The sequence below is a fragment of the Procambarus clarkii genome, chromosome 58 (genome assembly GCF_040958095.1).
Source record: "Procambarus clarkii isolate CNS0578487 chromosome 58, FALCON_Pclarkii_2.0, whole genome shotgun sequence".
Lineage (NCBI taxonomy): Eukaryota > Metazoa > Arthropoda > Malacostraca > Decapoda > Cambaridae > Procambarus > Procambarus clarkii.
Window position 1 is genome coordinate 25,997,039 of NC_091207.1, and position 14,066 is coordinate 26,011,104.

Below are 14,066 nucleotides of genomic sequence, written 5' to 3' on the forward strand. Positions count from 1 at the left end.
CCTCCACTTCCCACCGTGGTGGCAGTAGCCTCCACTTCCCCCATGGTGGCAGCAGCCTCCACTTCCCACCGTGGTGGCAGCAGCCTCCACTTCCCCCGTGGTGGCAGTAGCCTCCACTTCCCACCGTGGTGGCAGCAGCCTCCACTTCCCACCGTGGTGGCAGCAGCCTCCACTTCCCACCGTGGTGGCAGCAGCCTCCACTTCCCACCGTGGTGGCAGCAGCCTCCACTTCCCCCGTGATGGCAGCAGCCTCCACTTCCCCCGTGGTGGCAGCAGCCTCCACTTCCCACCGTGGTGGCAGCAGCCTCCACTTCCCCCGTGGTGGCAGCAGCCTCCACTTCCCCCCGTGGTGGCAGCAGCCTCCACTCCCCCCGTGGTGGCAGCAGCCTCCACTTCCCACCGTGGTGGCAGTAGCCTCCACTTCCCACCGTGGTGGCAGCAGCCTCCACCTCCCACCGTGGTGGCAGCAGCCTCCACTCCCACCGTGGTGGCAGCAGCCTCCACTTCCCCCCGTGGTGGCAGCAGCCTCCACTCCCCCCGTGGTGGCAGCAGCCTCCACTTCCCCCGTGGTGGCAGCAGCCTCCACTCCCCCCGTGGTGGCAGCAGCCTCCACTCCCACCGTGGTGGCAGCAGCCTCCACTTCCCCCGTGGTGGCAGCAGCCTCCACTTCCCCTGCGGTGGCAGCAGCCTCCACTTCCCCCGTGGTGGCAGCAGCCTCCACTCCCACCGTGGTGGCAGCAGCCTCCACTTCCCCTGCGGTGGCAGCAGCCTCCACTTCCCCCGTGGTGGCAGCAGCCTCCACTTTCACCGTGGTGGCAGCAGCCTCCACCTCCCCCGTGGTGGCAGCAGCCTCCACCTCCCCCGTGGTGGAGCAGCCTCCACTTCCCCCGTGGTGGCAGCAGCCTCCACTTCCCACCGTGGTGGCAGCAGCCTCCACTTCCCCCGTGGTGGAGCAGCCTCCACTTCCCACCGTGGTGGCAGCAGCCTCCACTTCCCCCCGTGGTGGCAGCAGCCTCCACTTCCCCCGTGGTGGCAGCAGCCTCCACTTCCCCCCGTGGTGGCAGCAGCCTCCACTCCCCCCGTGGTGGCAGCAGCCTCCACTTCCCACCGTGGTGGCAGTAGCCTCCACTTCCCACCGTGGTGGCAGCAGCCTCCACCTCCCACCGTGGTGGCAGCAGCCTCCACTCCCACCGTGGTGGCAGCAGCCTCCACTTCCCCCCGTGGTGGCAGCAGCCTCCACTCCCCCCGTGGTGGCAGCAGCCTCCACTTCCCCCGTGGTGGCAGCAGCCTCCACTCCCCCCGTGGTGGCAGCAGCCTCCACTCCCACCGTTGTGGCAGCAGCCTCCACTTCCCCCGTGGTGGCAGCAGCCTCCACTTCCCCTGCGGTGGCAGCAGCCTCCACTTCCCCCGTGGTGGCAGCAGCCTCCACTCCCACCGTGGTGGCAGCAGCCTCCACTTCCCCTGCGGTGGCAGCAGCCTCCACTTCCCCCGTGGTGGCAGCAGCCTCCACTTCCACCGTGGTGGCAGCAGCCTCCACCTCCCCCGTGGTGGCAGCAGCCTCCACCTCCCCCGTGGTGGAGCAGCCTCCACTTCCCCCGTGGTGGCAGCAGCCTCCACTTCCCACCGTGGTGGCAGCAGCCTCCACTTCCCCCGTGGTGGAGCAGCCTCCACTTCCCACCGTGGTGGCAGCAGCCTCCACTTCCCCCGTGGTGGAGCAGCCTCCACTTCCCCCGTGGTGGCAGCAGCCTCCACTTCCCCCGTGGTGGCAGCAGCCTCCACTTCCCCCGTGGTGGCAGCAGCCTCCACTTCCCACCGTGGTGGCAGCAGCCTCCACTTCCCCCGTGGTGGCAGCAGCCTCCACTTCCCACCGTGGTGGCAGCAGCCTCCACTTCCCACCGTGGTGGCAGCAGCCTCCACTTCCCCCGTGGTGACAGCAGCCTCCACTTCCCACCGTGGTGGCAGCAGCCTCCACTTCCCCCGTGGTGGCAGCAGCCTCCACTTCCCACCGTGGTGGCAGCAGCCTCCACTTCCCCCGTGGTGGAGCAGCCTCCACTTCCCCCGTGGTGGCAGCAGCCTCCACTTCCACCGTGGTGGCAGCAGCCTCCACTTCCCCCGTGGTGGCAGCAGCCTCCACTTCCCCTGCGGTGGCAGCAGCCTCCACTTCCCCCGTGGTGGCAGCAGCCTCCACTTCCACCGTGGTGGCAGCAGCCTCCACTTCCCCCGTGGTGGCAGCAGCCTCCACTTCCACCGTGGTGGCAGCAGCCTCCACTTCCCACCGTGGTGGCAGCAGCCTCCACTTCCCCCGTGGTGGCAGCAGCCTCCACTTCCCACCGTGGTGGCAACAGCCTCCACTCCCCCCGTAATAGCAGCAGCCTCCACTTCCCCCGTGGTGGCAGCAGCCTCCACTTCCCACCGTGGTGGCAGCAGCCTCCACTTCCCCCGTGGTGGCAGCAGCCTCCACTTCCCCCGTGGTGGCAGCAGCCTCCACTTCCCCCGTGGTGGCAGCAGCCTCCACTTCCCCTGCGGTGGCAGCAGCCTCCACTTCCCCTGCGGTGGCAGCAGCCTCCACTTCCCCCGTGGTGGCAGCAGCCTCCACTTCCCCCGTGGTGGCAGCAGCCTCCACTTCCCCCGTAGTGGCAGCAGCCTCCACTTCCCCCGTGGTGGCAGCAGCCTCCACTTCCCCCGTGGTGGCAGCAGCCTCCACTTCCCCCGTGGTGGCAGCAGCCTCCACTTCCCCCGTGGTGGCAGCAGCCTCCACTTCCCCCGTGGTGGCAGCAGCCTCCACTTCCCCCGTGGTGGCAGCAGCCTCCACTTCCCACCGTGGTGGCAGCAGCCTCCACTTCCCCCGTGGTGGCAGCAGCCTCCACCTCCCCCCGTGGTGGCAGTAGCCTCCACCTCCCCCCGTGGTGGCAGCAGCCTCCACTTCCCACCGTGGTGGCAGCAGCCTCCACTCCCCCCGTGGTGGCAGCAGCCTCCACCTCCCCCGTGGTGGAGCAGCCTCCACTTCCCTCGTGGTGGCAGCAGCCTCCACTTCCCACCGTGGTGGCAGCAGCCTCCACTCCCCCCGCGGCAGAGGTGGTCGTCATATCGTCAGTTCATCAAGGCGGCGGTAATGGAACGCTGATGACACAGGAAATGCTGGTATGGTGGCGTGGGCTTCTTGCCGGCGGAGGACCCTTGGGGAGGGCGGACCAGCGGGACAGTTGTGCTCCGCGCCTCTCCCACACAACTCATTTACTCCCTCTCTTCCTCACACACAACACTGCTAATTGGCCCACTCTACTCACACTCACCTTCTCTAACTCTTTCCTCACCTCTACCACTGTATCTGTTTGTATCCTTACTACTGTATCTGCTTGTATTCTTACTACTGTATCTGCTTGTATTCTTACTACTGTATCTGCTTGTATTCTTGCTACGGTACCTACTTGTATCCTTGCTACTGTATCTGCTTGTATTCTTGCTACTGTACCTATTTGTATCCTTGCTACTGTATCTGCTTGTATTCTTGCTACTGTACCTATTTGTATCCTTGCTACTGTATCTGCTTGTATCCTTACTACTGTATCTGCTTGTATTCTTGCTACTGTATCTGCTTGTATCCTTGTTACTGTATCTGCTTGTATTCTTGCTACGGTACCTACTTGTATTATTACCACTGTATCTGCTTGAATTCTTACTACTGTATCTGCTTGTATTCTTACTACTGTATCAGCTATTCTTACTACTTTAACTGCTTGTATTCTTGCTACTGTATCTGCTTTTATTCTTATAATACTGTAACTGCTTGTGCTAGTACTACTACTACTAACAACTACTAACTACTATTACTACTACATAACTATTACTACTACTACTAATTACTACTACTACTAATTACTACTACTACTAATTACTACTACTACTAACAACTACTACTACTACTACTAATTACTAACTACTACTACAAATACTACTAACTACTACTACTTCTACTTACGTGTACCCTCCCGTGTACCTTCCTGTACTCACCTAGTTGTGCTTGCGGGGGTTGAGCTCTGGCTCTTTGGTCCCGCCTCTCAACCGTCAATCAACAGGTGTACAGGTTCCTGAGCCTACTGGGCTCTATCATATCTACATTTGAAACTGTGTATGGAGTCACCCTCCACCACATCACTGCCTAATGCATTCCATCCGTTAACTACTCTGACACTCTGACACCTGTGTATCTTCCTGAATACTGTGTACCGTTCCTATGTACACTCATAAGAACATAAGAACATAAGAACAAAGGTAACTGCAGAAGGCCTATTGGCCCATACGAGGCAGCTCCTATCTATAACCACCCAATCCCACTCATATACTTGTCCAACCCGCGCTTGAAACAATCAAGGGACCCCACCTCCACCACGTTACGCGGCAATTGGTTCCACAAATCAACAACCCTGTTACTGAACCAGTATTTACCCAAGTGTATCCTATTGAATACCCTCCTGTATAAGGTAATAATTCAATGTCAGCTATACATTTCATTAGAATGTCCAGCAGATTGCGAGGCTGTGTACAGTACCAATATACATACAATACCAATAATCAGCATGCATATAGAGGAGGATGAGACGTATATCTCCACTCAGGAGCTCCAGTAACACTCCCTTCCAGCACCTGTTGCCATCTCTGGCGGCCAGCAACACTGACAAAGGTCCTCCAGAGGGTACTGTATACTTGGATTTCTCTAAATATCTTGATGTTGGACCACAGGAAAGACTGGCACGGAAACTGCAAACACGTAGATTGACCATCAAAAAGCAACTACGGATTGCACAATGGTTAAACACAAACAAATACAGCAATGCCTTGTCCTAAATGAAAGACAATTTGTACATAAAATTTACGAGTGTACTACCGCAAGGTTCAATTTTAAGTCTAATATTTTTTTGCAATGTAAATAACAATGATTTTCATGAAAAAGTTGCAAAACGTATCAACTTTGCAGATGACTTCAGAGATCTGTGGTCACATGGGAAATGGTACTGTGTGCTTGTGGAGTGGTCTCCAGGAACCCCACTAACGCTCACATAACTGGCAAATGCTTTTCAATACCGAAAAATTAAAAAAATCTTGCATGAAGGGCATAAGAATAGAAACATAACTACCATGTCAACAACACAACCAGGCAGTAGATTTTTTTTTTTTTTTTTTTTTTTTTTTTTTGAGATATATACAAGAGTTGTTACATTCTTGTACAGCCACTAGTACGCGTAGCGTTTCGGGCAGGTCCTTAATCCTATGGTCCCTGGAATACGATCCCCTGCCGCAAAGAATCGTTTTTTCATCCAAGTACACATTTTACTGTTGAGTTAAACAGAGGCTACAGTTAAGGATTTGCGCCCAGTAAATCCTCCCCCGGCCAGGATACGAACCCATGACATAGCGCTCGCGGAACGCCAGGCGAGTGTCTTACCACTACACCACGGAGACTGATTGGTAAAGAGAAGGACGTAACAGTTATATATTCACCTGTCATTAAAAGTTAGTCAACATACAGATGCTAATTAAAATCCATCAAACCTTAGGAATAATCAAATTAATCTTTGACCTTACACGAGAAAAAGAAAAGTTGATATCGAGCTGTACAAGGCTCTAGTGCCCCCACGTGTACTAGCATGGAAACCTCACTTTCAAAAGGACATGATATCTGCTTTAGAAAAAGTTGAACGCAGAGCGATGCAAAAGTCTGGCCAGAACTAAGTCTAGTCTCGTGCCAGGAGAAATTGAGTTCCTGAGGATTACCAACATTCCAACGCGGACGCGAGAGAGCTGATCTCATAGAGACAAAATATTAATCAAATTGGAAGTTATTAATCAAGAACACGTCTATATAATGTCAAATGAATCCCACACAATGGTCAACAGCTTGAAGCTCTGTCCACTATATAGGACAGCTTCCCCCCCCCCCTCCCTCTTTCCCCAACAAGCCACAATGTAGGACTGCTTTCTCCCCTAAAAAAAAAAGATATGCTTTTTCATCCACAGGGTAAATGACCCCATGGAATTGACTGGTCGCCGCCAACATAAATGCCAAATTCAAAATTCAGTTCGAAAAAAATATCTCAGGAATAATAAGGGGGATCTCTGATAAGCCTCTGGCTTACTGTCCCCGTTGACATAAAGTAAATATATAATTAAAAATTTAGAAATTTGCTCAGCCTCTGAATTTTCCATCGGCAGATTCAGGGTGAAGTCTGGTTCATATTCTAAACACGGCTCAAGTAAGAGGGATGTTGTTACACTAAGATGTATATATATATATATATATATATATATATATATATATATATATATATATATATATATATATATATATATATATATGTATATATGTATATATATCCATTATCCGGCCGGGGTGTCCAATGTTTCCTGCTGACTAGTTATTGTACTGTCCTGTAGACCTCTTACACCATATATACATCAATGGTTCATTTTCTTCGTCAAATTCACATTTCTGGCAAAGTTTGAGTGGCCAGGGACGAGTGCCAGCGTGATTAAGAGCTTCAGGTGTGGGGCGTGGCCACCAGGCCAGGCCAGGGGATGGCACTGAGGGCCAGGACGGCACACCCAAGATACCTCCAGAACATTTCCTCCAGTCACAGTTAACCTTACCAAGGTCAGCAGTGTGTTGGTGCCACAGCTCACAGTCGGGCACGCTTAGTCAGTGACGGTTTAATACCTGTACTCTGGACAAGGAATTAAGGAGGCCAAATTCACCCATAATACCCTTTGATGTGGCCTTCAGCTCCGTGACAGCCACGGAAACATGTACGTGACAGCTCAGTGACGATGTAACGTAACTCAGACTTTTTCAGAAAATTTACAGAAATCTGTGACCAGTTATGATAGTTAAAAATCTAGATAACACGAGTCCAGTGAATCACACAACTACAATACATTTACCAGGACTGGACATGTGATTCTATTGAGCTCTATTATTATATTGATGTATGCTCTATTAGCAACATCTTTGCTAATAGAGCTCGGTCATCAGCATAACATAAAGCTTAACTTATGCTCTGCCCTTCCTGACAAGCGCCTCTCTGGTCGGCCCCCGTCTTACAAGGATGGTTCAAGATACGGAGGAGGGAATAAAGTGCTACAAGCAGTTCCTTGCTTCACCTCCTTTGTTTATGGTACTTGTTAACAAGGACATTACTTCATGGCACGTGTACGTGACAAGGCTCGTGTACGTGTCTATCGTTAACAACTTCACGTGTACGTGGCTACGTGACAACAAGGCGTACTGTTCGATTTAGCAGTATTCTTAGACGTTTGACGTGTTCATCTTGGTCAACTGCTTCAGAAACATCAAGAAACAACAGAACTGGGCAAAGTTGCAACGCCACATCGTCGTCGTCACCAAGACATTCCATAACGTCTTCAAGTAACACGTTTCTACTCTTATTTACATTGTATATACCCCAAAACAGAGTTACACATTTGACCTGTACCAAACACAACCAAGAAATGAACGTCAACAAATCAAAAAAATATTTGAACGGTTAAACAAAATAACAAAATGAACGGAAAGATGACTAGATAATTTCATATGCAATTCGATATATGATGTAAGAAAACTATATATTATGATGACCAGACCACACACTAGAATGTGAAGGGACGACGACGTTTCGGTCCGTCTTGGACCATTCTCAAGACTTGACAATGGTCCAGGACGGACCGAAACGTCGTCGTCGTCCCTTCACATTCTAGTGTGTGGTCTGGTCATCATACTGTAGCCACGTTATTGTGACTCATCGCCTGTATACATTATGACTAAGAAATGTATATCAAAGAACGAATAAATAATTCACTCATGAACGCCCTCTCAAAAAAACACAAATTACTCGTTCTGCCGGATTGCCGCTGCATCCCGACAAGCGGTCATCAACAGAAAGTGAAACCCCAAAAAATAAAAGAATACCAAAAATATACAAAACGGGACGTGTTCTGGCAGATGATCCGGATTTAGATATCGTATAACAACGAGGTGGCTTGCCCGTTTCCATCGAGCCAGATCTGAATCCGGATTGCTTTCGAGGAAAAGCCGTTCGCGATGAGCGTTCGTCATGTGGAACATAAAACCCTGATTCAAGTGAGCCGGACTCATAACGGAAGTGAAATATTTGCGGCGTCCTCTACAGATATTTCACTATAGAATTTGTTCATTACAATAATTTTGCAACATTAGAATATGCTTTTGTTTTACGATGAGAGAGATTCTGAGAATTGGCTGAGTATTGGTTGAGCGCGAATGCGGATTAACGCTTAGTAAAACTCCCTTTTACTGCCATCTGGTGGCATAATACTTAACTGGTGTTATACAAAATGGCGCCGTATTGTTTACTTATTAAAACCTAAAATAAAGTTCAGGACCCAGATTCACGAAGCAGTTACGCACGCACTTAACAGCCTGTACATCTTTTCTCAATCTTTGACGGGTTTGGTTACATTTATTAAACAGTTTACAAGCATGAAAACTTTCCGATTAACTGTTGTTATTGTTATAAACAGCTTCCTGGTGCTTCGGAGCTCATTAACTGTTTAATAATTGTAAACAAAGCCGGCAAAGATTGAGAAAAGATGTACAGGCTCGTAAGTGCGTGCGTAACTGCTTCGTGAATCTGGCCCCTATTTTGTAAATTGTAAAATTGTAATTGTAAAAATTGTAAAAATAAAATTGTGTACGAATCCTTAATTGTGCTGGATTTTCCAAGAAGATTTACAGCAATCCTCTCCTCACTGACCAACAAGGTCAGGTCACTGACCAACTACCTGAGATATCAGGTTGGATCGTTATCCTACCTGATATCTCAAACGAAAGCCTATCAATGAATTTCCAATCTTAAGGCCTATCGTAGTCTATATCACGTCAATTCTATAATGCCAGTTGCTCTCCAATGAGCTGGTTGACCCCTTCACCACCCCCCCCTCCCTCGTGGACAATGTTGCAATCTTGTCCGTATTAATGAAATTACGTTCGATAATGTAATCCTTCCGAACTTTGCCGTCCTCGTTGGGTTGAATGTTGTGTCGTCGAGGGAGCCAGGAGGGTACATACTGGTAGGTTGTGGTGGTGCGTCTGGTCGCTGGGGCGGCCATGTACCCTCCTGCTATGACTGTGGCACATCCTGCCATCTTTAGTCTCCTGGCATGACTCAAGGAGCTCCTTGCATGGTCCTCTTGATCTACGCAGGACAACATGAGAGTTGGTTCTGTGGTCCTGGTGGTCCAAGAGAAGCAAGGGCTGGTTCACTGGTTCTACAGGGCGAGCGGCGACGCTTGCAACCAAATTATAACGATAATTCACTCTTGATTGACTTCACAGCTTCTGAACTAGAGGAAAGAGAGAGAGAGAGAGAGAGAGAGAGAGAGAGAGAGAGAGAGAGAGAGAGAGAGAGAGAGAGAGGGGGGGGGGTCCCTGCCACTTATCAAGTTAAGTGTTGTGTCTCACAAGGTGTGGATCCCTTGGCAGTCGAGCGTCTTCTATTATTAATCTCACATAGCCTGTGTAGGTCGCCCCGAAAGAGTCCTGATTTAGACTGTCAAATGGCCGTCTAAATGTTGTTAAATGTGTGCCAACTTCCCATGTGCCGATGATGTTATCCTGTGTATGTGTGCCTGTGGTGATGGTGCTGGAACTATATCCACTCCCATGTCTTTCTCTGTTTCCGCTTCCTGTAGTTGCCTTTCCCTTTTTGGTGTAGATTTATTCTGGTCCCTTTTTTCTCCTTTTCCATCTTTCAGTATCTTATTGGGATTGAGTTTCAGCAATCTTTTGTTTGCACCAGTCTTGGAGGTTATCGAGATCCTTCTGTAACTTCCTACAGTCCTCTTCTGTTTTTACTTTCCTCATCAGGTATGGCGTAGCCTGCAGCACACACTGACATGTTGGAACTGACTCCCTCGGTAGATGGTTCACATACATTATACATATATTATATATATATATATATATATATATATATATATATATATATATATATATATATATATATATATATATTACACATATATTATACAGTGGTCCCAGGACATAACCTTGGGGACCCCTTTTGTCACAGACCTCCAGCCACACCTCTCTCATAGTGTCCTCCCCTCATAGGTGTGGGGCAGGTGGAAGTGTGGGTGTAGGGAAGGTGAAGGGAAGGTGTAGGTGAAGGGGGTGTAGTGGTGGTGTAGGTGAAGGGGTGGTCGCCGTAATACAGTAGTGGTCGTAAACATCAGGGGGGGCCCATATTACCCTCCCCTTTTATTCCCACTAATATATCCCAAGACGGTCGATTATAGTTTAATACTGGCTTAAGGGGGGGGGGGGAGGGAGGGGGTGGAGACGTGATCAGGGATGAGGGAAGACGAGGGCAGTGCCTGCCTATCAGTGCCTGCCTATCAGTGCCTGCCTATCAGTGCCTGCCTATCAGTGCCTGCCTATCAGTACCTCCCTAACAGTGCCTGCCTATCAGTGCCTGCCTATCAGTGCCTCTCTGAGTCCTTTAGCTGCCTTCCTTGTGTGGTGTAGCTGCCTTCCCCGTGTGGTGTAGCTGCCTTCCTTGTGTGGTGTAGCTGCCTTCCTTGTGTGGTGTAGCTGCCTTCCTTGTGTGGTGTAGCTGCCTTCCCCGTGTGGTGTAGCTGCCTTCCCCGTGTGGTGTAGCTGCCTTCCTTGTGTGGTGTAGCTGCCTTCCTTGTGTGGTGTAGCTGCCTTCCTTGTGTGGTGTAGCTGCCTTCCTTGTGTGGTGTAGCTGCCTTCCCCGTGTGGTGTGGCTGCCTTCCTTGTGTGGTGTAGCTGCCTTCCTTGTGTGGTGTAGCTGCCTTCCTTGTGTGGTGTAGCTGCCTTCCTTGTGTGGTATAGCTGCCTTCCCCGTGTGGTGTAGCTGCCTTCCTTGTGTGGTGTAGCTGCCTTCCTTGTGTGGTGTAGCTGCCTTCCCCGTGTGGTGTAGCTGCCTTCCTTGTGTGGTGCAGCTGCCTTCCCCGTTTGGTGTAGCTGCCTTCCTTGTGTGGTGTAGCTGCCTTCCTTGTGTGGTGTAGCTGCCTTCCTTGTGTGGTATAGCTGCCTTCCCCGTGTGGTGTAGCTGCCTTCCTTGTGTGCTGTAGCTGCCTTCCTTGTGTGGTGTAGCTGCCTTCCCCGTGTTGTGTAGCTGCCTTCCTTGTGTGCTGTAGCTGCCTTCCCCGTGTGGTGTAGCTGCCTTCCTTGTGTGCTGTAGCTGCCTTCCTTGTGTGGTGTAGCTGCCTTCCTCGTGTGGTGTAGCTGCCTTCCTTGTGTGGTGTAGCTGCCTTCCTTGTGTGGTGTAGTTGCCTTCCTTGTGTGGTGTAGCTGCCTTCCTTGTGTGCTGTAGCTGCCTTCCCCGTGTGGTGTAGCTGCCTTCCTTGTGTGGTGTAGCTGCCTTCCTTGTGTGGTGTAGCTGCCTTCCCCGTGTGGTGTAGCTGCCTTCCTTGTGTGGTGTAGCTGCCTTCCTTGTGTGCTGTAGCTTCCTTCCCCGTGTGGTGTAGCTGCCTTCCTTGTGTGGTGTAGCTGCCTTCCTTGTGTGGTGTAGCTGCCTTCCCCGTGTGGTGTAGCTGCCTTCCTTGTGTGGTGTAGCTGCCTTCCCCGTGTGGTGTAGCTGCCTTCCCCGTGTGGTGTAGCTGCCTTCCTTGTGTGGTGTAGCTGCCTTCCCCGTGTGGTGTAGCTGCCTTCCCCGTGTGGTGTAGCTGCCTTCCTTGTGTGGTGTAGCTGCCTTCCCCGTGTGGTGTAGCTGCCTTCCCCGTGTGGTGTAGCTGACTTCCCCGTGTGGTGTAGCTGCCTTCCCCGTGTGGTGTAGCTGCCTTCCTTGTGTGGTGTAGCTGCCTTCCTTGTGTGCTGTAGCTGCCTTCCTTGTGTGGTGTAGCTGCCTTCCTCGTGTGGTGTAGCTGCCTTCCTTGTGTGGTGTAGCTGCCTTCCTTGTGTGGTGTAGCTGCCTTCCTTGTGTGGTGTAGCTGCCTTCCTTGTGTGCTGTAGCTGCCTTCCCCGTGTGGTGTAGCTGCCTTCCTTGTGTGGTGTAGCTGCCTTCCTTGTGTGGTGTAGCTGCCTTCCCCGTGTGGTGTAGCTGCCTTCCTTGTGTGGTGTAGCTGCCTTCCTTGTGTGCTGTAGCTGCCTTCTTTGTGTGGTGTAGCTGCCTTCCTTGTGTGGTGTAGCTGCCTTCCCCGTGTGGTGTAGCTGCCTTCCCCGTGTGGTGTAGCTGCCTTCCTTGTGTGGTGTAGCTGCCTTCCCCGTGTGGTGTAGCTGCCTTCCTTGTGTGGTGTAGCTGCCTTCCTTGTGTGGTGTAGCTGCCTTCCCCGTGTGGTGTAGCTGCCTTCCCCGTGTGGTGTAGCTGCCTTCCCCGTGTGGTGTAGCTGCCTTCCCCGTGTGGTGTAGCTGCCTTCCTTGTGTGGTGTAGCTGCCTTCCTTGTGTGCTGTAGCTGCCTTCCTTGTGTGCTGTAGCTGCCTTCCCCGTGTGGTGTAGCTGCCTTCCTTGTGTGCTGTAGCTGCCTTCCTTGTGTGGTGTAGCTGCCTTCCCCGTGTTGTGTAGCTGCCTTCCTTGTGTGCTGTAGCTGCCTTCCCCGTGTGGTGTAGCTGCCTTCCTTGTGTGCTGTAGCTGCCTTCCTTGTGTGGTGTAGCTGCCTTCCTCGTGTGGTGTAGCTGCCTTCCTTGTGTGCTGTAGCTGCCTTCCCCGTGTGGTGTAGCTGCCTTCCTTGTGTGCTGTAGCTGCCTTCCCCGTGTGCTGTAGCTGCCTTCCTTGTGTGGTGTAGCTGCCTTCCCCGTGTGGTGTAGCTGCCTTCCTTGTGTGCTGTAGCTGCCTTCCCCGTGTGGTGTAGCTGCCTTCCTTGTGTGGTGTAGCTGCCTTCCTTGTGTGGTGTAGCTGCCTTCCTTGTGTGGTGTAGCTGCCTTCCCCGTGTGGTGAAGCTGCCTTCCTTGTGTGGTGTAGCTGCCTTCCTTGTGTGGTGTAGCTGCATTCCTTGTGTGGTGTAGCTGCCTTCCCCGTGTGGTGTAGCTGCCTTCCTTGTGTGGTGTAGCTGCCTTCCTTGTGTGGTGTAGCTGCCTTCCTTGTGTGGTGTAGCTGCCTTCCCCGTGTGGTGTAGCTGCCTTCCTTGTGTGGTGTAGCTGCCTTCCTTGTGTGGTGTAGCTGCCTTCCTTGTGTGGTGTAGCTGCCTTCCCCGTGTGGTGTAGCTGCCTTCCTTGTGTGGTGTAGCTGCCTTCCTTGTGTGGTGTAGCTGCCTTCCCCGTGTGGTGTAGCTGCCTTCCCCGTGTGGTGTAGCTGCCTTCCTTGTGTGGTGTAGCTGCCTTCCTTGTGTGGTGTAGCTGCCTTCCTTGTGTGGTGTAGCTGCCTTCCCCGTGTGGTGTAGCTGCCTTCCCCGTGTGGTGTAGCTGCCTTCCTTGTGTGGTGTAGCTGCCTTCCTTGTGTGGTGTAGCTGCCTTCCTTGTGTGGTGTAGCTGCCTTCCCCGTGTGGTGTAGCTGCCTTCCTTGTGTGGTGTAGCTGCCTTCCTTGTGTGGTGTAGCTGCCTTCCCCGTGTGGTGTAGCTGCCTTCCCCGTGTGGTGTAGCTGCCTTCCTTGTGTGGTGTAGCTGCCTTCCTTGTGTGGTGTAGCTGCCTTCCTTGTGTGGTGTAGCTGCCTTCCCCGTGTGGTGTAGCTGCCTTCCCCGTGTGGTGTAGCTGCCTTCCTTGTGTGGTGTAGCTGCCTTCCTTGTGTGGTGTAGCTGCCTTTCTTGTGTGGTGTAGCTGCCTTCCTTGTGTGGTGTAGCTGCCTTCCCCGTGTGGTGTAGAGTCCGTCTGGTCTCCTCTCTCCCTGTCCCATCCTCATTACCTTACACTAGTTGCCATTAAAATCTAGCAACCATTTGTTTGATCACTCCTGGAGTATGCCAGGGTCTTCCTCTAATTTTGTTTTAATTATCAGGGGAAAGCGCCAAGCCATTACGACTATATAGCACAGGGAAGAGGTCAGGATTAGGATTTGGGATGGGACGGGGGGAAATGAATGGTGTCCAACCACTTGGACGGTCGGGGATTGAACGCCGACTTGCATGAAGCGAGACCTTC

The 14,066-nt window shown here is 52.0% G+C and overlaps 1 protein-coding gene across 1 annotated transcript; it reads left to right on the forward strand.

Annotated features, from left to right (window-relative positions):
• The first annotated feature begins 239 nt into the window (after nucleotides 1–239).
• On the forward strand, nucleotides 240–1,931 carry LOC138353596 (calphotin-like). The gene has a single exon (XM_069306792.1). The coding sequence runs from the start codon at nucleotides 240–242 to the stop codon at nucleotides 1,929–1,931; it is 1,692 nt and encodes a 563-aa protein (XP_069162893.1).
• The last annotated feature ends 12,135 nt before the right edge of the window (nucleotides 1,932–14,066 follow it).